At 38.9% G+C, this 23,412-nt stretch overlaps 1 protein-coding gene across 5 annotated transcripts in view; it reads right to left on the reverse strand.

The window, feature by feature from the left end:
• The window catches only part of ctnnd2a (catenin (cadherin-associated protein), delta 2a), a 302,050-nt gene that overhangs the window by 115,116 nt on the left and 163,522 nt on the right, over positions 1-23,412 (reverse strand). For 2 of the 5 annotated variants that reach the window (XM_015354990.2, XM_015354993.2), the window contains 2 exons: positions 10,676-10,982; positions 8,782-8,838 (listed from right to left, as the gene is read on the reverse strand). In XM_015354990.2, coding sequence (XP_015210476.1) covers positions 8,782-8,838; positions 10,676-10,982 — 364 coding nt within the window. The remainder of the gene's footprint in view (positions 1-8,781; positions 8,839-10,675; positions 10,983-23,412) is intronic. The other 3 variants (XM_015354992.2, XM_015354991.2, XM_015354995.2) reach the window with 3 other exon arrangements.

Consider the following 23,412-nt stretch of genomic DNA (forward strand, 5'->3'; position numbering starts at 1 on the left):
TTCAATCAAAATAGGATATTGGGATAGTCAATTAAAACGATTCTTTTAAACAAAACTGGCAGATGAGCTATCCTGGGGTCCCGAGTCAAAAATGTGGTTCCTGAGACATACTGTGTTATTGTGCACCTCGTCTGCAATGAGCTTGTGGCTGGCTGTTCTTGCAATGGAATAGATTCTCAGATGGCATCAGCACCTTTCAGAGATTAATTCTTATTCCTAAAAGGCTATTTTATGCAAAATATTGAAATACCCTATAAAGAGGTTGTTTTCAGCATTCAAATTTACCTTTGCAGAAACATAGAAAAAAAATATTTTGCATTTAAAGGATCTGTGCTAACTGCATGTTGAAACACAGACAAACACCCTTTATCTCTTCTCATGTAACAGAACCATTCAAAAGAGCACAGTACTGCACTAGAGGAAGAGACGATTCAGGAGCTCTAAAAGCTGAAAGTGCAGAAAGTGTGGTACATTGTCCATCCCTTAACTGACAGAACTGAAAGTATTATAAGAAACTGAGACAAATCAGGATTTTTCTTCAGTTCACCTCTAGGCTGACAAGCCTCAGCAGAGAGAAAGCATCTGAATTTCCCAGTGATCACACTGCTCGGGCCATGCTGGCTCACTAGAGCACTTAGGCACAAAGTCCAGACACTTGGGACCTACAGTCACATCAGTCTTCAGCTGCACCCCCCACGTGGCCCTTAGAAAATGTAGAAGGAGGAGTTTTTTAAGAAAGCTTTCCAGGAATGCAAATTTTCATTCAGGAAAAAAAATCACCTGTCGGTGTCAGTGTCTCCTACCAGTCTGTCCATGAAAGCCACCGCATCTTCAGTGTTTAATGGTCTGTGATTTAACTCCGAGCTGCCATTACAAATCCATTTCTGGGGAATGAGAGTTTTCCTAGAAGTCCTGAAACCTGAGAGCTTGAGACCAAGACATTCAGAACGAGTGAATAAAGTTCATTGTCACCTTTCTGCAGACCTTTCTTTCAGCGCTCACAGAGGGCCATGCCCCCCCTCACTCAATGCAGGCACCAGTGCTGATCACAATAAATGCCGACAAATGAGGTGCTGCTACAACACACACAGTACAACACCTCCGCTCACAAGAGCTTGCAGAGGCCCTATCCCTGGGGAGAGCAGATTCCCAAGCGAGTCACAGGAACAGGCCTTTGGAGCACAAAAAGAAGTTACAATAGTAGTAATAAAAAACAGGGTTAAGCAGCTGTGTTCCTTCGTGGACATTGAAGACATTTGGGAAATCTGAGGCAAAAATAATACTGAAAAAGCGATATATTTCAGAAAAAGGGGAAGGAAGAGTGCTGTTAGCAGACCAAGGACAGCGATCTGTGCAGACAGGCTTATACAGGCCCCCGCAAGACACTGCAGTGTACATGTGTCATTCACAACTCAGTGGCTGTGCTCTGAATTCACTTTGGCTGAATTGCTTAGTAAGAACAATATGATCCCTGCTACTGGTGTCAATCATTACAAAGTCGGCTGTCCTACAAAAGCTTTTAACTCCAAAATCACAGGCTGAACGGGAGGCATGAGTCACGCAAAGGTTAAGCAATGTGAGAGACCCTGGCCGAGGCTGTCCTTAATTTCTTACCAGTACAGGCTCATGTTGTTCTCCGTGCTGGTAGGTTTCATCTTCATTTAATTAATTGCACTATTCTGAAAAGTGTCTCTTTCATTCAAGCATAAAAAACCCTTGAATAACTGAAGATGAATAAATATTTCACTAGTTTAATCCCACCAAACATTGAAAGGATGGTGAAAGTTTTTCCTATAACCTGAAGAATAACTTGCTTAATTAAAATAATTAAGAATAATTTCTTCCACCCCCTTACGAAAGGTAAAATGCAAGTAAAGCAAAGAACTGTGAGAGTGTGCTGCCTTTGCAAAGCTCTTGCGCATGATATATGCCATGCTGACTGAAGACTCCAGCTGCACACCTGAGCAAACTGCACAAGCGCTTTATCTCAGGGATGACAAACACGGCACAGGCCTCCAGGACATGCCTTCTGTGCTATAGTTATTAAAACACAACAGTCCAGCTAGAGAGCACAGAAAACTAACATCATGAAAACTAGTCTGATAACAGGTTGTTGTGGTTTCTTCTAGATCTCCAAGCATGTGTGAGTATCTTTTGTTTTAAAGCAGACCTGTGATATTAATCTGTAAGAGAGGTGTTTACTGTATAAGTATAGATATATAAGTATATAAGTGTGGTGGCTCTGTGGTTAAGGATCTGCACCTGTGGCTGAAAGGTTGCCGGTTCGTAACCTGTGGCCGGCTGAGGAATCCTACTCCGTTGGGCCCCTGAGCAAGGCCCTTAACCCCAGCTGCTCCAGGGGCGCTGTATAAATGGCTGACCCTGCGCTCTGACCCCCAGCTTCTCTCCTTGTCTGTGCGCCTGTGTGTCTCATGGAGAGCAAGCGAAAAGATGAATTCCTAATGCAAGAAATTATATATGGCCAATAAAGTGATCCTCTTCTTCTTCTAGATGGTCTGTCAGAGAATGTTGTCAAAATATCTGTCCATGAATGGATCTGAGTCTATGTGCTTCAAAAATGAAAAGTAACATATTGAAAAAGAGGTAAAAAACAGAAACAAGATGCATCTTTCCACAATAGAGATCTGCAGGAGATTTTATTTAGAAGATGGATTAACAGTAATAGGCAAAACTGTAAAAGGCAATATCATTACAATTTATGCAGCTAATTTTTAAGAGCTACAAATACTGTATTGCATTTGACACTTCAATGGAAACTAAATTGAAGCATGAGGAAAGACAAAATTAAATATGCACACACTGAATAACCTTTTTTTAAATCAAATTCATAATTGGTCATGAAATGCGATGCAAATTACACTATTCAAAATGATGCATGCTATTATTATGGACAAAGTAAAACACTATGCGTGAGTCAAGCCAAAACTCTGAGTTCCACATCTAAAGTACCTGTCTGCATTGATATTAATCAAAAGAGTACTGGACAATGTTTTCTAAACTTAATGAAAAAACATTTGACATTCACACATTAAAATTGATTAATATCAAATTAATGCGTTTGCCTTCAACTCTGAGTCTGTAGGAAAACACATTGTAGCTTGTTTTCAAGGGTAGCAATAAATTAGCGTTTATCTACAGTGCGACTTATATTCATCAAAATATGTTGCCATTATGTAGCGGCATAACATCTCTATGATACATGGCCTTTTGCTGCATGCTTTGCTTTTGAATTTATAGATAAAGGACTTGATGCACTCATATCAGTGGTTCCAATTACAGAGCATGATTTTTAAAATGCAAACAGATTCATTGATACTAGTATAATTCAAGCAGTACAACAGGTACAGTAAGTCTGTGTCTAAAGCAGTGCCTCTGATCTCTCCTGCAGTGCACGCTGTTCATGATAAAACAGAAGCAGCAGACAACTTGAAATGTACTGCCCGAGGCTGATTAATGTGCATATTGATTCAGATTTGCTCAAAACTGATTTTCTGAAAGTAACAACAACCCATAGCAAGAGGATATGAAGACACGTGTGGATATAAAGTATCCCATCCATCTATTCTTTTACTTATCCACCCACCCATTCATTCATTCACTGATTCATGCAATCATTTTGAGAAAGCCGATTAAGTCTGGTGAGAGCTGCAGAAATCCAAATTCCAGAAACACAAGGCATAAGGCTGGCCTACACCCTGGTTGGGACACCAAAAATCAGTCATCGCTCATTCACAGTCATGTGTTCTTTTAGGCTGCTGATTAGAAAAGCTGCTGACATCAAGCTGCCAACTGAAATGGACCAATTATTTACAAAGAAGATCACTACTAAGCAGGTGGCCCTTGAACAATATGCTGTAGAAATGCTTTGTTACTAGGTCTGAAATATAATTTGTACTGTATTTCCAGAGATGAACAGAGGAGTTTTCTGTATCTCTTAAAACACAGCATCCATTCATGTAACTGCTGACTAATGACAATGAAGAGGCATGATGGATGCTAATGGAACCTTTGACAAGCATTGTAATTAACATAAACAACAAGAACATAATTGGTCACACAAAGTCTGACAACTTAATTTCAAAGGAAGTATAAAATGAGCTATAACTACAATAACTCTCTTTTCAGAATAAAAAATTCAAAATGTGCTAATATCTCCATAAACCGAATTAATCGATTAATTTATTTCTTTGTTTTTTCTGGGTGCAATTTTGTGGTGATAGAGTATTTTGCAATCAATCATCTGATTATTGCTTTGCAGAATGCACGATGGAGTAAGCAAGGAGTTTACACTTGAAGATATGGGAAAACTGTACTACTGTGCTTGGATTTACAATAGCACGCTGTTATAAAAAAAGATATTTCATACCTGGAAAACATTCTGACAAGGCAACCACAATACTTCCTTGTGTTGCGAAAGCAAGACGTGACTTGATTCAATTACTTAACCTCTTGAAAGGAAACAAGTTATCTGACAACACAGATTTGTTCCAACGAAGAAACTAAGAGCAGCATGCTCATGTGTAATTAATGGAGAAAATGGAATTGGCTATTGCTTTGTCATTGCTTTGCTTTCCTTCACGAAGTGCACTGACAGGGTTCTTGGTCTTTGGAAGAGTTTACAAATACCTACTGTACTTCCAGATGGTTGCCTTTAGTACATTCCTTAATTATAATCTGTTAAAGTACAGTATGGACTCAAGCTTAGGCACAAAGCTCTAAATATAATGAATTAGAGAAAATACAACAAAAAACAAACAAAACAAACAGATCTGGCGTGGACCTGAGAATAACGATGGGTGAGGTTGAGATATTCGCAGGGAAAGCAAACTGAAGTCACAAGCATGGATGATTCTGTTCAATTTGGTTCTAATTGTTCCTGATTTGATTGGAGTGTGTCCTTCTCTTTAGAAACAAATAAAAGATATATCCAATGACACAGTGTGCAAGTCGTGCCGTGCCACCTGATGAAATTCGGGGAGTGAGAGAGGATTTTGAATACGGTTACTCAGGTTTGGTAAATTCCTCCTTTTGTCTGCCTTCCAGCAAACTGGTCCACCACTCTCCACTTCAGAAAGCTCAATAAAGCCTCCAGAGTTAATGGTGGGTAGAGTGTCTTATCAACAAGGGCACAGGCACAGTTCTCTGGCTTTCGCTGGGAAGAAAGAAATTTACCTGCAACAGCCAACCAAAACCCGCTCACAGAGCCTCTCTGTTGCATCACTATATTGTGTCGCGCTGGGTATTGTCTCACAGCCGGCGTTACTGATAGCTGGTGAAACGTACAAAGTTGGAGGCGCTATCTTGGATGTGAGAGTGCGAGCCAGCGGAGTAGGGAAGAGCAAGAGAGTGGGATTAAAGGCTGTGGTGGACAGGAAGTGATGCGTCAGGCCTTAACTCTATAGTGCAGGACACACAGGAAGGACCCCTTTGCTACTGAGGGATTAATTCACGGAGGAAGGCAGCCCTCAGCCCAGGCAGCAGGCTTCCTGCTGTAAGACCATGTCCACCACAGAGATTCTGGCTACAGGTGTAAAGAAAAAGAAACAGGCTTGAGGAAACTGTTCATAACCGATTAAGATTACAATGAAAGGTATCCCCATTTCTGCCTGGGAAAAACTGGGGGAGGAGGAATCATTTTGATTTTTCTGGTTTTCCTTTCAGCTTGTTTATTGCAGCTTGTTTATTGTTTGTCTTTGAATCATTTTACCAGAAGAGTTCTGTCTCTTTTTGTATTATTTTTCTTTTGTATTCTCCTATGGGTGGTCGCTTACTCTCTGGTACCATATTATTGCACATCTAGGCCTGCACCAAGACCACACATGTCCAGTGTCCCACACTTCCCATTTCAGAGAATCCTGAATCAGCTTTGATCCAGGAAAGAGATCGAGGCAAGTCGCAGTCACTGAAAATTCATGTGTAATGGAGGGTCCCTGTGTTACAGCCACTGTCAGTATATTAAGCAAAAAGTGTTAATTTACCCAATTATTCTTTTCTATATTGTCAAAAATAGTAATAAAGATGTATTATCATTATTAGAAAGTATCTCTTCCTGCTGAAGTTTGAGACCTGCCTAGGTGTAAACATGAACACATACTAAATGGGCAAAAATTAAAGAAATTACAGGTACCAATTAACCCAGGCAGCAAGTTTTTGGGTTGTGGAAGGAAACTGGAGCACGCTGTAAAAAAGAAAAACCTCCACAATGTGGAGACATTGAAAACTGGAAAGCTCTGCAAAGTCCTTAACGATTTAAACAAAATCCAGACTTGACCGAGTACTTGCTAATTAGGCATTTTAGCCTCTTCAGCTGTAACAGAGTTGAATTTACTCTTAAATATCTGTAGCTAATTTGAAAATGTGAAGTCCTAAGAGCAGTAAATGTCTAACCAGACAAATCTTTAGTGGAATTAAGGTTTCGATTGAACAAGCGGAATGTCCAGCTGGAATGGAACCAGAAGACACTGATGCAGGAGCACCAAAGCTGAGCTGATCTGGCCTAAAACGTCTCTGGCTAGAAAATGAACACCAGGTTATGCAGCAAATACAGTATTTCTAGGCAGTCCTTCCTTTCCCTAAACCTCCACTTCAAAAAATGTGAAATTTCAAGAACTGTCAGCTGAATAGCTTTCTGTTACGATGAAGGAGCCCAGGAGGACAAGGCACCTGCTGAGAAATAACTACTTCCATTTCAACCCATTAGCACTACCGGCAAGATGTCGTTTTAAAAGTGCACCCTATTTTTTATCAATTTGACTGTCTGAGCACCTCTGCTGCAGCAACTTTATAAATAGGTCTGGGAAGAACACAATTACGTAAAATTGTATTAAAGCCCTATCACCTTTAAACAAAAAAGGAAAAGGATAAACACAATCTGAAGGCTAAGTGATAATGATGAAGCCTAACAGCAGGTTTCAGACAGAATGTGGCTTCTATTTATTCTCAGCACAGCAATCGATAACTTGCAGATACAACAGGACTTACACTCACAACTGCTCACGTAGACAAAGCTGTGTCCTCAGGGAGCAGAGCAGCATGGCTCCAGAGAAAGGGATAAAAAAAACCTTCTCTCATTCGTCACATCAGTTTGTCTGCACTCTTTTTAGTTTCCTTCAACTTCACACCTCTCAGATAAATTATTGTGCAGTTCAATTTCTAACAGGTGCTAAATTTTAAATTGATTGCGAGGGCCAACGTTTCTCTGGAAATTGCTGAAATTACAGCATTTTGTTCCAAAGTGATCATTTCCGAATCTTCTCTGAGCGTCCAATCCCTTCGGAAAAGACAAGAACAATCCTTTGTGTTAATTATTTCACTCCATAGCCTCTCAGAGTTCTGTGTGTGAGATAACAAAAGGTTTTATGGTTTATTTGCACTTTTACCTTCATGTCCTAATATTTTATAACTGTTCCTTATGGTGCCTGTGTGTAACACTCTGCCCTTGACCACAATTTTGTGAATTTTGTCTGAATGCTTTTGACTTTCTTTCACAGCTTATATGGTGCACTTATCCTCCTAATTTGGTGTCTTCTGTGAACCTGATAACAATAACCACAAAATCAAGTAATGGACTTGTAAGTGTGCCTGAAGGCATAGGACGTTTGAGTTGAATTTGAGATTGTCTGCATTAAAAATTTATTTTAAAATAATTTTATTCAGCCACAATGTCGTTCCCTCATAATTCTCTAGTTACAGCTGCTATAAAATATCAAAGTGTACAATACTTCCTGTCTAAGAATATGAGACTATTTCTCATATGTGGAGTATGTGAGAAGCAGGACAGGTAGAACAGATGGAAGAAATATATACTGTAAATCATAAATTAATGACCATCTATACACTGTATATCTTTAAAACATATATTTCTATAGCACTAAAACACTTTCCCAATAACAGGCTTCCCCCTCCTCATTGGATCTTAAAGACTTTGAACCTATTCACTCCAACAGTCCTCCAGGTACATCAGCTCTCATTATTCCAGGTAACATGGCACAGAGGTGAAAGGGATTCTTTTCCTTGGAAAAACGAGCATTTCCCTGAATGCTGATTTTCCACCACACAATATCTGAAACAATGCCTCCAGCAGAGTCGCCAACATTAATACTAACGCTACCTGCAACACATCTCTGCATGGTATGTTTCTGTTATTTTCTTGTACGATTGAATACACACAGTAAAAGAAGAAAAGGCCCACTTATTCTACAAACTAGTTTGATATTGGGCCAGTTATCATATCCTTGAAAGCAGCTGTCCCTAAAGCATTATTGCTTTTTCTGTCAAGATAACTGAATTAGCAGCTGGACCCTCAACTGAACAGAAAAATGTGAGTGTTTTTTTTATTGAAATGAAATACCCACTAAACAAGATCATAAATGAAATAAATAATGACATGAATGAATGACAATGGATCATTAAGTAGAAGATATTTCAGGTCTCAGAAAAAAAACCCAACATATCAAATTGCCAGACAGCAAATGCCTAAGAATGGCACGGGAGTTTTCAAACATTGTTTAGTTTTCCCCAAGTAGAAAAAGGAAGAGTAAAACACACAAAACGCATCACTAACATTTTTTCAGAATAATAGAAACCCCAGCTGAGTTTGTATTAAAGACAGTGCTAAAAAATTAAGAACCTGTTAACTAAGCTACACAGAGCCTTAAACTCCAAGTCAGACTCAGCTGTAGAGGGTCAATAATTTAAAAGAAAACAGTAAGAATGATAGTAATTAAATGAGGAATAAAATGTAAATAAACATTTGATTACTTTGTCATTCTTTGCTCGGCTTGATTTTGATTCCAGACAAGGAATTCACGGTCGTACCTATCAAGAGACAGGCAAAAAGAAAGAGGTAGGTGTCTAGCATTTAAAGAAATAACGTTTGTCAAATAACTCTGACTGCTCTGTTACTATAAAACACTGTGTGGCTTTCATCAAAGACATGCAGGTCTAATGAGCTTCAACACCAATACAGTATATATAAATACTCTGTACAATTTGCTTATATGAAATGGATGTGTATTTTTAAAATATTCACCAAGTCATATTCACAGCACCGCACTGTATGGACAATCAAATCATTCCAAACGAGAATACTGGAAACACAGGCCAGTCTACTGGGGCACAGGCACTCTGATCATGGTGGTGCTGACTCCCTCCACCTGTAAGCCCTCTGAATCCCACCACGTTGACCGAAAATCACTCGCTCAGTGGCCCTGTGTGGAGCACACTGTAAACGCTGTTAATTAAAGAAAACATTACAGAAAATAATTGATCAATCCCAGTCCTGACTCCACCAGAGCTTCTTACCTTAATATCAGCTTAGTAACTGATCTGCTTAGTCTTCTTCAATTACATAAACTTTCTTTTTTTAATTAGAAATAATGGGCTTGATTTACTTTTCTCTATGGCTCTTGCATGTGTTATCAATGGGCTGTATACTCAGCGCTATTCCATTAAACTTTGCCTTAATTAAAAAACGCCTCTGCACATTTAACACCATTCTGTTTATTACTGTTAAACAATCTGATAGAAGACATTTTCAAATTGAATTTTAATGACTGATATGTTCTGTAATGCTCTTGAACCTAATTAAAAAGTAGTCCGTGTCTGAGTGGTTGAAGCATCTTCTTCTGACAGAAGCAAACAAGACTATAGTCTAAGTATTTATAATCCTGCCTCATTATGATCAATAAATATATACAGTAGACTATACTGTATAAGCGTGTGCATGCGTATCATAAGCCAACACGAGTCAAAGAAAAAATCATCACTGCTGAAACCATAGTTTCGGTAAAAAACATGAAAAACAATTAACGTGAACATTCCTATAAAAACATGAACTATTATATTGTTTGAGAAAGTGAACCCATGAAATCGAAGTCATCTACACATTTTTAAGGGACTAATGAATGGAGCTCCAGGCAACTCACAAAGCCTTTTACTCAAATGTGTTACAAGCACCTTTATTGAGCATGGATTTGCATCAAGGTGAACTTTAAGTTCCTTTAATTCAGGTACAAGTGACTGTAAAGGCAGGAAGCTGAGGTAGGTTAGGATTAGCCTGACATGTCATTCTGAGCTGATTCACTGTGTATTGAACATTTCTAACATCAATCACCTTTGGAAACCGAGAAAATCTTTTAATTTGGAAGCAAAAATGGAGATAAAAATGCCATGTACTGTATCTGGTTTTCCACACACAAGCTTTATTTTTAGTGTACTTATTCTTAATTCAATATTTGAGTGTGTTTTAAACGGAGTGTGTCTAATACTATATTTGCCAACCATAAATTAAGCAATAAAAATCAACAAAGTGTAAACGTTCTATCAAGCAGGGGAATCAAAGTACACGATTGAAATTCTGAAGGCAAGAGGAAAGGGCAGCTTCTGAAGGAATGTGGCCTTTGCAGAGCAGAACAAAGCAAGACGTACTAGAAAGTCTTCCAGCGCCTACCTGGGCTGCACCATTAATATACAAGAATGCTAATAACACTTTGTAGTAAAATGCTTTATGATCTGGTTCCACTTACTGCAGTACCCCGTTATCCAGGCCTGTGTCGTTCCCACTACGGCACCTCTCAGCAAGGATGAGGAACCTTCTGAGAGGCTCATGGATGGAGGAGTCCCTTCAGGGCAAGGGCTGGGGATCCAAACTCACCTGGGGTCCTTCTGAATGCTGTCGATGGAGGGTGACCTGGCCAGGGTGCCTTCGGGCGGGATGGCGGGACCGGACTTGCTGTATGGAGACTCCACAGATGGACAGTACTGGAGCTGGCGGTAGGGGTCGGCGTAGCCGGCCGCTGAGCCAGCGGCGTAGCTGGCTCTCTGGAAAGTGCCCGTGGCGTTCTGGCTGCCTGTGCGCTGCAAGGGTACGGAGTCAACACCAGGGGAAGATGGGGCTACGACAGGAAAGTAGGGACAAAGCAAAAAATTCAGGACCTGTTCACAAAACTGGTTCACTAGGTCTAGGCAGAAGGAGCACGCACGCACACACACACATGTGTGAAGAGAAGAAACAAAACAAAGACAGGAAGAAAACACACAGAACAAGAATGAAAACAGGGGATCGAGAGGTGCGAGAGCAGAGTCAGTTCAGAGGATACTGTTTTCTCAAGCATTTCTGAGGACAACGTTACAGCCACGTTTCAATTACACACGGCAACCGGTGAGTAAGTCAACAAGGAAAACGAATTTATTGACACAATTGAGTGCAATTGTACAAGTATTTATTTGTCAAATAATGACAAGAAAATAGCTTCAACAAACACAACAGTGTAGACTAATGTAGAGTGGTAAATTACAATAATACGCTGGATATGAAGGTATAAATAGTGTGAACAAAACCAAAATACACTTGACTGAGGGACAAACTGTCTTTGCATTTGGTAGCGTCTGCAGTTTTTGAATAGTGACATAATAAAGCAAAGTGTCAATATCATGTGCATGTAGCATTATTCTATACTTCAGAATATACATTCTAGGAAGAAGTAAATGTGTCAGGTCAAACCTTCAGAATGTACTGTAGTTCTGTAATGCACTGTAGCCCAAATGATAAAGCAAAGCTGTTAAAGTTTACAGAGCTTCCTGGAGGAATCAGTGGGAAAACAAATGAAGCCATTCTTAATGCAATTTTGCAAGTGTCATAAAAAAGGAACACACAACAGAATAAATGCAGCAGGGTTTTCAGCAAAGAATGAGGTTCAGAATTCACTCAGGTTAATTTGCCTGAGGATCTGTGAGGGTAATTTTCTGATTTTATTCATACTACGGGTAGACTTCTTAAGGTGGAAGTACAGTAGAATGTAAAAAAACTGATTCACAATAATACATAATTCTTACGTTATAACTATATTTTAAATTGTTTTTAATTATAATGTTATAATTATGTTATATTAGATAACCACCCAGTTGGAATCACCACTTGGTTTAATTGCTTTAAGGGAATATGCAACTACAACAGTGCAAGATACCATGACCACAAATTAGAATAATCTGCCACTGTTGTAAAAAAGTAGAGAGAAAATGTAAATGCAAAAAAAAAGCACAGGAAACATAAGAGGAATTTTTTTGTTAATTAAAAAAATGTTTATGTAAAATTTAGTAATCCCTTCAAACTGAGGTTTCAGAAGCTCTGAGATTTCCACCCATCTATTTGATTAGAAAGTATAATCAACAGCTCGGCAGGCCCTTGATCCTGAGCCGATTCTAAAGTGATATCACTGCTGGCTTTCTCACAACAGGAGAGATAAACCCTGTGTCTTGATGGGAGGAAAGAAACAGCTAGAGCCTCAATCTCAGGCACTGCCTGTCACTGTTTCCTGGGGCGAGGAAAACTCTGAGTAGGGCCCGCTGGAAAAAACTAATTCTATTTCATGCCAATTGAGGAAATTCCGTTGTTCTGCAGCAATCACTTTCTTTTAGGATTCAGCCCTTTTACAAGAGGTCGCTAGAATATCAGTGTCACTTATTTCCTGTCCAGGAAACATGGTTTATTGTCAAATCAGATAGACAACAAAGCATTAGTGATGCCCAGATATCCACATCAGCCAGTGGCAGCTGCCTGGTTTAAAGTCCTTGGACAGCACTCCCACCCCCCTCTACTACACTTCCTGGTCCCTGTGCTGGTCACCACTGTATCTGCTTGTACGTAAAACAGCTGAGGTCTCTGCATTACTTAGTGAGACCTCTCATTGAACTATTAATAGGGTTATTCGTTTTTAAACTGATTTAAGCTGCTTTCAAGTTAACTACTGTATCTGATTTAACATATCTCACATCTGATTTCTTGTGGTGGTGGAAGCAGTGGCCTGTTTTCATAAAGTGAACCCATGCACTGGGCAGACAGCTTAGAGAACCAGGGCAACAGCAGGCAACATGCACACAGGGAAGGGAGTGGGCAGTGCACACACAGGCGCAGTGGGGCTGTAGCAGGCAGGGGAAACCGTCAGAGACTGGTACAGGCAAATACATTCCAGAGTCTGCGATAGAAAATAAAGCAGGGTTCAAAACTGGCAAATCACAGCACAAAACACTAAGGGCAGTTCAAGAGACAAAGTAAAGACAAATTGGGCTCAAAGATCCAAAGCAAGCACCAAGCAGGGAACTAGGGAACGAAAGAACTCATGGCTTGAGAGGCTCCAAGTAAAGACTCAAAGAACAGACTCTTACGCAGAGCTTAACGCTATACCTGAGCATTCTTAACGCTATACCTGAGCATTCTTAACGCTATACCTGAGCATTCTTAACGCTATACCTGAGCATTCTTAACGCTATACCTGAGCATTCTTAACGCTATACCTGAGCATTCTAAAAGCCGACCTTACATATTCTGCATCACCTGCACCAAGAGAAGTGTGATTGCCTGCAGGTGATACAGGTTTCCTGTCAGAATGTGTTTCCGGCACTGAGCGGAGGGGTCGTCGGCCAACATTGCAAACACGGTGTTCCAGTGGGGGCAAGCCTAACAATCTGTAACTTAAAACAGAGCTTCCAAGCAGCTACAAACCCTGAAAAATGTATTATATGACAAATGTATAATTAAACAAATAATTATTTCAATCAAGGGTGTGATGCAGTAACTGAGGACTCAACTGGAGTAAAAAACATTATACTGTATATCAGAGACATCAGGTTTAGGACTGGGAATCACTGCAATAAGGCATCCGAAATCCTTTAATGTTTTTTATAAAATTCAAGCTTTGATTCTAGAAAACAATATGCAGTCAAAAATAGATTTATGTAACAGATCGAGATCAAAGAGCTGGAGGAGAAGAGATAGCTTTGTGCTCTGCTGTTCTGGAGCAAACCAAGAGTCTCCTCCGATCGAGAACCTTCTGCACACACAAGTAAAAACTTGCACTTTTGTGCCACCATACATCACACATTATGCTTTTTCTGTATTTCTTCAGACCATCGTCTGCAGGCCTTCAGAATCTTTAATCTCACCTGTGTTGAGCTTCTTAATGCAACATTTGCAGTGGTTACCTTTAAAATAACTTTATCTTTTAGACAGTTATCACCAAATGCTACACTTACTTCATATGATAGGAAGAGCTTCAGATCCCACAGGCTGTTAAAGGTGTGATGTAGATAAAAATAAATTGACCTTTTTCATCCAACAAATGCTTTTTACTGAACCTTTAAAGAGGTTTTCTAAAGTTCAATTTTGAGTCTGTTAAGACTGCTTTCTAACACAATAAAACATGGCTTCTCCTAACATTTTGTTTGCTATAATTGGCCAAATAGCTAATGAAATCCTATATACAGTTAAAGTTGAAATTGCAAAAAGAAAATTGTTGTGAAGCACAGTAAAATTATATTATATTCACCCTGAGAAACTGATTTAATCACCACGTGGGTATTTATACCAGTACATGCTATACCTCAATAAACAAAAGGTAGTTCACACAATACACAAAATAAGTCAGAAATCATTAATAGGTGATTTGTTACACATTGTCACAAGATAACAGCAAAGTGTAATCAACAAGTCAACTGTTTAACTTCTAAAGTTACATTTCTGCAAAAATATTTGGTAGTTCAGGAAGTACACCAAAATCAGTTACCTACAAGCCTGAAGATAGTGGTTCAAGTCATAGTGCAACTTAAGAAACTAAAATACATCTAGCATTTTTTTGGGATGTTCTGAAAATGTTGAATGATTTATAACTTATCTTGTATTTAAAATGTACCTTGAACACTGTTAAGAATAGTTTAAAGGGGATTTCAAAGTCCTAGACCTGATACACTGTAACACAGCTCAGAAATAAAATGCAAGAGTTCTGCATTTTAGGAGCAGCAAAATACAGAACACAAAGAGAATATTCTAAGAATTCACGTCTTAAAAGAGCAAACATCTAATCCAACATTGAATACAGCACTTATGAAAAACATATGAGAAAGTTGGAAAGTCAGTCTGCTTGCTTACAAGAGAAGGTTCTCTGTCTAAAACACAGTCTGTCTAAAGCCCGGCAGAGCAAGGGAACCATTCTAAAGCTGTTGCCTAATCACTCTCACAAAGGGGATATAACACAAATACTTGAAATACCGCACAAATCAAAAGAATTCAACACAAAATTTATGAAATCAGACATTTTTAGTGAATTTGCAACTTTGATATAACTACAATTGAACCCCTAAAAATATTTTAATTCAAGCCCAATACTGCTGTTGTATTAACATTAACAAAATGCTCCTTTCTTCAAGGCTAAAGTCTACACATGCAGTATCACACAGAGTATGACATTGCGCAATAACAGACATATGCTACAAATACCAAAATAACTCTTGCCATGAAATATTTGCACATTGGTGCACCAATTCACTTGAAGAGTATGCCAGTTTACCTTCCTGGCAAATATTTATTTATAGAGAAATATTCCTTATAGTGATCCATTCCATCACTTCACATTACATTCACAAAGATCAGCTTTAATGTATGTCCGTACAGACATATAATTTTCTTTCTGTCAGATGTAATTGTGGAAATTGTTCAGTGTGTTTGAGACCGTCGAGGAGTTGGCACCAGCGTGTCTTAATGATTTTAATTTCCCACTGAGTAATCGCTGCCTGCACACATTACACGTAGAGGAAATTAATGCTCCTCTGTCCTTTGTCTTGTAGCAGGAACATGAAAGCACAAGGTGACCATTTGTACGAATCAGTCTGCAGTTAAGGAAGCCACTCCTTAAGTATCTATGTAGGAAGGCCTCAGTGTGAGTTACTGCTGTAATCCATCATTCCCAGGAATGTGTCCTCCATGAATGCATAATTGATCATTATGTATGCTTCAGCAGTGGGGTTCTGGAGTTCAGATCTCTGCATTAACCCAAATCACGTCACCTTTTATTGTTCACTTTCAGGCAGGTGATTTACAATGCAGAGGAGCTGTAAAGCTGGGCTTCAGCACCAGTGTTTAATACTACTGAGCTTTAGGAGCCAAATGACCAAAAAGTCAGCTAATAGGAAGAGACAACCATTCTGGATTAAGGGGTTTATCGCAGTTTTAACATTTATTGCACATACTTCTTTTTACTGATGCTTTAGTTTTTTAAGAACAGTTTTATGAGTGACCCATTTCCCCTTTCTAAAATATCATATACTTAAAACTTTTCCTTGCCGAGAACTCTCATGCATGACATACGGTAGTGGCCATCAGGACAGTTGAGTTAATCAAGAAGTCGAGCACAACCACTAAAACACTGTGTTTGCCCCACAAACTGGATTGCACATGGATATAACAATTGGAAACTTAGATTTAATACATTGTGATTGTGTATCAAAGCATCAAGTCAAACTTATACTCAGAAAACACTTAAAACCCAACAACGCTTTAACATTTCCTGCGCACATCACCCGAACTTCCAATCGCACTTCTGCAGATGGCAGTCTTTCTCTAAATTTGTGACTTAGTTTCTTTCAAAACCCTCTATTAAGACGAATGTTGCTTATTCTGACAAATCATAAGCTTGTGGGAAGTGTTACCCTTCTGCACACTCAACACATCTTATGCACATATGTCTCTGTTTATTTGCTGTTACTGAATCAACTAAAGAGACGGAATGTTTGAGAAGAAACTTATGAGAAACAGCATTTCTGTGGGTTTAAGTGAGAACTTTTTGATCTTCAGGGCTGAGTGTCGCCAGGGAAGATATAGTATTTTCACATTTAAAAATATATACTGTATGTATTGTCACATACAGATGCATACAACTGATGCATAGTTTCATTGCTATGTTGTTTTAAAGACTTGTTCTGTGGTTTGAAAAATAACAGGATTTCTATTTTGTTCCTTGGTGCTTCATGCTGCACACCACATTTGTAAATCACTGATGAAGCACTGGCAGTCATTGCTCATAGCTGCACTGTAATTAGACAAGAGCTGGAATCATTATTAGATCACAATGGCAGAAAGGAAGCATTATGATAAATGTGTTTGAGCACTTTTAAAGTGATTAACTTTAGTTTAAAGCCTGTAAATAAATAGAAAATAATCCCATGTGCAGCAATAATAAAGCTTTCCTCTAAATTGTTCCTTTCTCAGAGGCTTTGTGATGGACTGGTTCTGTCCTGTCCAGGGGCTCTGTCTCGCCTTGCAGCTCCATCTTTCTGGAACAGGATCCAGTAAAATTGAGAGACAGGGTCCAGCTCAGTACATGACTGGGTCCAGTTCACTGAATGAGTGGGTCCAGTTCAGTACAAGACAGGGTCCAGTTCAGTAAAGGACAGTGTCCAGTTTAGTACAGGACAGGGTCCAGTTCACCAAGAGACAGGGTCCAGTTCATTACAGAACAGGGTCCAGTGTTCTGAGAGACAGGGTTCAGGTCACTAAGAGATAGGGTCCAGTTCATCATGAGACAGGCTCTCACAATGACAGCTGGCTTTCTAATAAAATTATTTTGGGACTCCTACTACCTTCCAGTCCAATCGCACCATGGAACAAAGACAGTAAACCAGTCAAAATCTAATAAATAAAAACAAAGCAAAGCAATAGGAACAAAGTTATACTGAATAGTTATAGTCATACTGTACTTATTTCAGTATTCGTGGAGTATTGCATTAGAGCAATGCACAGTTGTAAGGAGTTTCCTTTTCCTTGTACAGATCCATCTGATACCATGTCCATGTCCTCCGTCAGACTAAACAATGACTCACATTTACAACTTTATGTTGAATTTCACTTGAATTTCCACAACGAGTTTGCCATTCCAAGTTGCAGCATTAGACAATGCCACTGATCTTTTATTTATCTGCGGGCTATTGCTCCAAGCAAACAAAAGTTTTCATGAAATGAAATGTACACAGTATGTCTTGTAAAATAAGATGTTAAAGGTTTGGGTTGTTATAAAAATCTGTACGGGACATTAGAGCTGAGTACTCGTTAAATTGTGTTTATTTTGATATTGATAGCCACAGGTCTACATTAAGAGCAAAGTCAACACTTTCTTCATTTCACATTGGAAACAACAAAGTATCCCTGAGATCTGACATGTATCTGAATCTGATGGCCTGTTTGTATCATGGAAGTGCTTTCTGGGGCCTCAAGACAAGGCAACTGACTCAATTAGTATTTGACATGTTCACCTTTTCTCTTCGGACTTGAAAGGACACAGCTTTGGCACAATCATGCTGGTAAAGCGTATCAGAAAAACAGCCTCTTGATCTTCATGCTTATTTATAAATAATACAGATGTCTAAAGCTTGATAAAATACATAGTTTAAAAGCCCTGTCTCAATATGAATTGTTGAAAACATTACCAAATATGTGGAACTAAGAACTGAGTTCAGCAAAATAACATCAATCTATTAATAAATAAGGCACTGGCACTGTTTTATGTGTGGCATATTTAATGGCATAGTTGTTTTACCATAAACACTGCACCCTCTTCCATCAGTCTGACCTCAGAGCAATACTGCAAATGACAAGTCAAGGCAATTGTGCCAATAGCTTACAAATATATATGTATGCAATATCAATGAAATTCCTCACAGACAAAAATCATCCGTTTTTATTTTTATTGTCAACTCAGCTCTGCAAGAGACTGAAAGTGGACCTCAGATGCGAAGGCAGTCTGAGCTCTCTGAGGCACAGCTGAATTCCGCTGGTATGTGTGGAAAACCTCCTTTGCAGAGAATATAACACATTTTAGCACATTACCTCCACAAAGCAGCATCACAAAGACAAGTCTAAGCCATCTAAAGCAACAGCATTGAGCAAAATGAGTGACAGGATGGGAGAAAGCAGGCCAAGAGCATTAATCCTGAGGGTGAGAACATTACTCTGCAGTGACTACAAATCACAACTGAAAAGATAAATCAGTGAAAGACATACTGTACCTGAATAACACTTCCTTCACGATCAAGAAACAGTCCAAAAACCTTTCTGTGAATCTTAATTTCAAGAATTCAGGAAAGAAGAACAATGTGTATCACTGGTGTTTTTGGAATTTCACCTCATTTTAAACTGCCAATCTGCTTTGGAAAGGACACATACATACCTTTTGATTTGGACAGACCTTCTATCATTGTCTCTTAGAATCATTAATACAGTAGTACTCATGCTCCAAGACACACAGGCATCTGTGCAAAGAGAACCTGCAGTGCATCTCTCCTCTAATCGCATCTCGAATTTAAGTGTCTTGAAATCTACAGTTCAACAGGTAAGTACAAGAAGAGTAATAATGTGTTTCAATGGTTTCATGTCCCATGAGTAAGTGTGTCTGGGATAACTTGCTATCACAGATTCCAAGGGAAAAATGAATAGGTGCAGAGGGTTTGTGTAGGGCTCTTTTCATCAAGTTAGGTTTGTGTCATCCTAGACCTTGCTGAAAAAGACTCTTTTATATAACCGTCAAACAATGTGGTCATTTCAGTCAGCAGGGCAGTGTTTGAATGGAAAAGGAAACCATGCTGTTCACTGATCCTCTGAGAAAGCACTTCCTCTAGGGCTGGGTGAACCCTTTTTATTTTCAGAAAACGCTACTTTCTATAGAGATGAATTTGCACCGTTCATGCGCTGATGTCCTTTCAATTAAAATACAGTACAGAGCCTAATTTGCTTGACTAAGTTGGAAATGTCAATGTTATACACCCTTTTAGTCATTTGAAAATGGTGAATACAACTGAGATAAATAGCTTAAAAGGAATTGCAAAAGTCACTTTTCTTCTTTAGGCATCAAAGACAGAAGGTTGCTGCAGACTTTCTTATACAGCAGTGAATCCACAAGATTCACGCACCTGCAAAATGTGTTCTGTGCAGTAAAATGCCTTAGATGGAGCGTGGCCGTGCTGTGCTTTAACTAGAGCACACTTTGATATTTCCTTACTGCTTTGGTGACACTATTGGAGATGATTCCTGTTTAAACTAATTACAACCCAACAGGCAGTCGTTAAGTGTAAGCACGTCAAAATACTAACTGAAGCACAGTTGGTGAAAAAAAGCTTGCCATGACCTAGTATGGATTAAATTCAAATCCCTTGATTAGTTTCAAGCCATAAATATTCTTTTTGGCATGTATTTAAAGCAGAAGGAAATATAACAGTAAAACACAGACAGAGGCAGTTATGGGCAGTTATGACAGCAACCTGTATCTTTGAGACATACAAGTATATTTTCAGCAATGACCAAAGTTAGTGTCTCTTTAGCTTTCAACCCATCTGAAAACATTCACTTGTCATTTGCACTTTGTTTTTTTAATAGAATTGTATTCTTAAAAAAGCATCAGGCAAATAACATTACACCTACTTACTAACATATCAGATTTTGAAAGTGTATTTTCTACAACCAGATTAATAAAAAGGTAAAATAAGTCCATTACATGTAATTTTGTTTTCAATTTTCTGCAGTCTATCTGTTCTGAGACACATTTTAAAACAGCTTGTGTGCTTTCTGACAGACAGTTTGAATGTTTTGTGAATATCCACAGCAGAGCAAGTGTAAAAACAAGATTCTCAGCAAAATGACTCCAGCAACACTGGGGAAATGGAAGTAAAACTGCAAAAGTTGAAACTGTATCTATCATAGAAAATCTCATTTCTTACTAATCAAATCCCTCAAGGCAATTCTCAGTTACAGATTCCAAGGCAAGAAAGCAGAGAAATAAACTAACTGTGGCAAATTGAAAATATTATAACTGGATTCTAATAATTACAATAGTTTCAACAGTTCTAATTATTTCTTTTAACTGTGAAAAAGGCATTCTTGTTTCTCTTGAAATCGAATGACCACCAAAGAAAAAGAGGTTAAGCTTCTGATTCAAAGATCCGAATTAAATTTAACTTCAATTTAAAAGAAATGGGCGAACGCAGGTGTCTGTAAGTTTCAGCGGGAACGTCCTGAGGGGAAGTCTCTACTAAAGATTGTCTTCTCTACAATGACCTTGGCACGACTGCTTTTACAAGATGAGTCAACGGTGGACAAATTCTCGTTTATAATGCTCGTCTGGGGCCCCCAATTCTATAGCTGGGCATTTTAAAGGAGCCATCTGAGTGAAGTACTCTGGAGTTAGATCCAGAAGAGTCCAGAGCCCCAGCCACTCCTGCTCACTGCTGCCAGTTTAGAACTGTACTGGCAGTGGACTCAAATCCTAGGTGACTCTGCTGATGTGCCCTTGAGCAAGATTCTTCGCTCACATTGCTCCAGAATAAAGCATCCGGCTGTATAGAAGAGAACAAATGTCAGTCTCTTTGGTTAGAAAAGCATCAGGAAAACACTATACATTAATAAACAGTTAATGGGCTGCTCAAACTTAAAATAACTGCAGAATAATTAAATAGAAAAGAAAAACCCATTTAACAGTTTCAGAAGCTAATTAATTATTTTATTTAACTGGCAAACATGAAAGAACAGTACCCTGTATAATTCCTCAAACAGAAGCCCTGCAAGTAATACTAAAGAACTGATGAGATCAGTGCTGGCAGACATGCTAATATTCTCCCAGCTTTATATAGCTGTTGTCTCTTTCTCAAAAATGGCACCAATGGTTGCTAAGCAACCTAAAACTACTCAGCGTCTGCTGCATTTTCATTTAACGATTAGATGAGTTACTTGTTTTTCCCAGAAGGCAGTGTTAAGAGTATATGTGGTTCAAGGCAACAGGAACTTGCAGGACACTTCTGTTCTTAATTAGTGACAGTGATGTTGCCAGCGTTAAACCAACAGCCTTAATTGTTGCAAAAAAAATGGGAAATCAGGACTTTTTTGAAGGAACACAAGGTGTAGCCTCCTTTGTTTAAACAACAATAGTATATGTTGTTAAAATACACTTTTCAGCACAACACAAAATGAACATGACCGATTCCTAGAAAATAAAGGAAACATGATCACAGTCCAATGCCACAGATGCCTGAGACTGCAGAGCCTTGAGTAAAAATGTAAAAATAAAATAAAACACAACTTCAACTTCATCAAAATCAAAACAAATCTTAACCATGACCATGACCATGAAACTGAAAACCCCATAAAAACTGTAAGAAATAAAATGTGAATTTTCTCCATCATAATAAACGGTGGAAAGAAAAGAGATCAGACACATTATGAGGCCTGAAGAAATGAACAACACTTGAAAAGAACCAAACCCTTCAAGTCATGACTATAACGAGACTTAATTCAAGTATCCGTAAGCAATGACAAAGTCATCTCATCTGACAGATCTGAGGACACCAGCACCAACTCCCGCAGCGATTTCAGAAAGAAATACTGATTGTTTTAATATACCACCCCTGCTTTCCCCTTTCTCTGGCTTGTGCTGTTTGCATTATGTGTTTCTACACACAACATAACACAGCATTTTCACAGCTCGCACTTTTTTGTGCTCGCATACTAAATTTCCATGTATTTATAATTAATAATAATAATAATAATAATTGCTTACACTTATATAGCGCTTTTCTGGACACTCCACTCAAAGCGCTTTACAGGTAATGGGGATCCCCTCCACCAGCACCAGTGTGCAGCATCCACCTGTATGATGCGACAGCAGCCATAGTGCGCCAGAACGCTCCCCACACACCAGCTCTCAGTGGGGAGGAGAGCAGAGTAATGAAGCCAATTCATAGAAGGGGATTATTAGGAGGCCATGATTGGTAAGGGCCAATTGGAAATTTGGCCAGGATGCCGGGGTTACACCCCTACTCTTTTCGAGAAGCACCCTGGGATTTTTAATGACCACAGAGAGTCAGGACCTCGGTTTTACGTCTCATCCGAAGGACGGCGCCTGTTTACAGTCTAGTGTCCCCATCACTATACTGGGGCATTAGGACCCACATGGACCACAGGGTGAGCACCCCCTGCTGGCCCCACTAACACCTCTTCCAGCAGCAACCTTAGTTTTTCCCAGGAGGTCTCCCATCCAGGTACTGACCAGGCTCACACCTGCTTAGCTTCAGTGGGTTGCCAGTTGTGAGTTGCAGGGTGATATGGCTGCTGACTATTCTGAATTACAATGATACTATTCGTATTTACAGTGTAGCTATTTGTAATTACATATTTGCTTTGAAATAACTGTGGCATGTGCAGTTACATATTTTAGGAAAATATATTACACATTAATTGCACTGAAACTGAATGTATAACATTGTACATACTGTTTGTGCAAGCACTAAGTTATGATATATTTAATGTAAAGTATGAACACTACGTTCTAATTATAACTTCCACAACCTTACAACCAAAATACATGAGAATTATTGGTCTACAATTACTTTGCTCAGTTTTACACATTAACAGTTTTGCCAGGCAACAGGTATCACCCCAGTTTTGAGTAATACGGAAAAGTTTACACTAAAGAGCTTTCATTCTCTGACACAGAATTTCATGCCACAATCACATGTATTTATTTTTTTCAGAAACGGTGATTCTTGACGACATTATCAGCGAATCCACTGAAGGCACTCTGA

Source organism: Lepisosteus oculatus, chromosome 6 (assembly GCF_040954835.1).
Source record: "Lepisosteus oculatus isolate fLepOcu1 chromosome 6, fLepOcu1.hap2, whole genome shotgun sequence".
In the NCBI taxonomy this organism is placed as follows: Eukaryota; Metazoa; Chordata; class Actinopteri; order Semionotiformes; family Lepisosteidae; genus Lepisosteus; species Lepisosteus oculatus.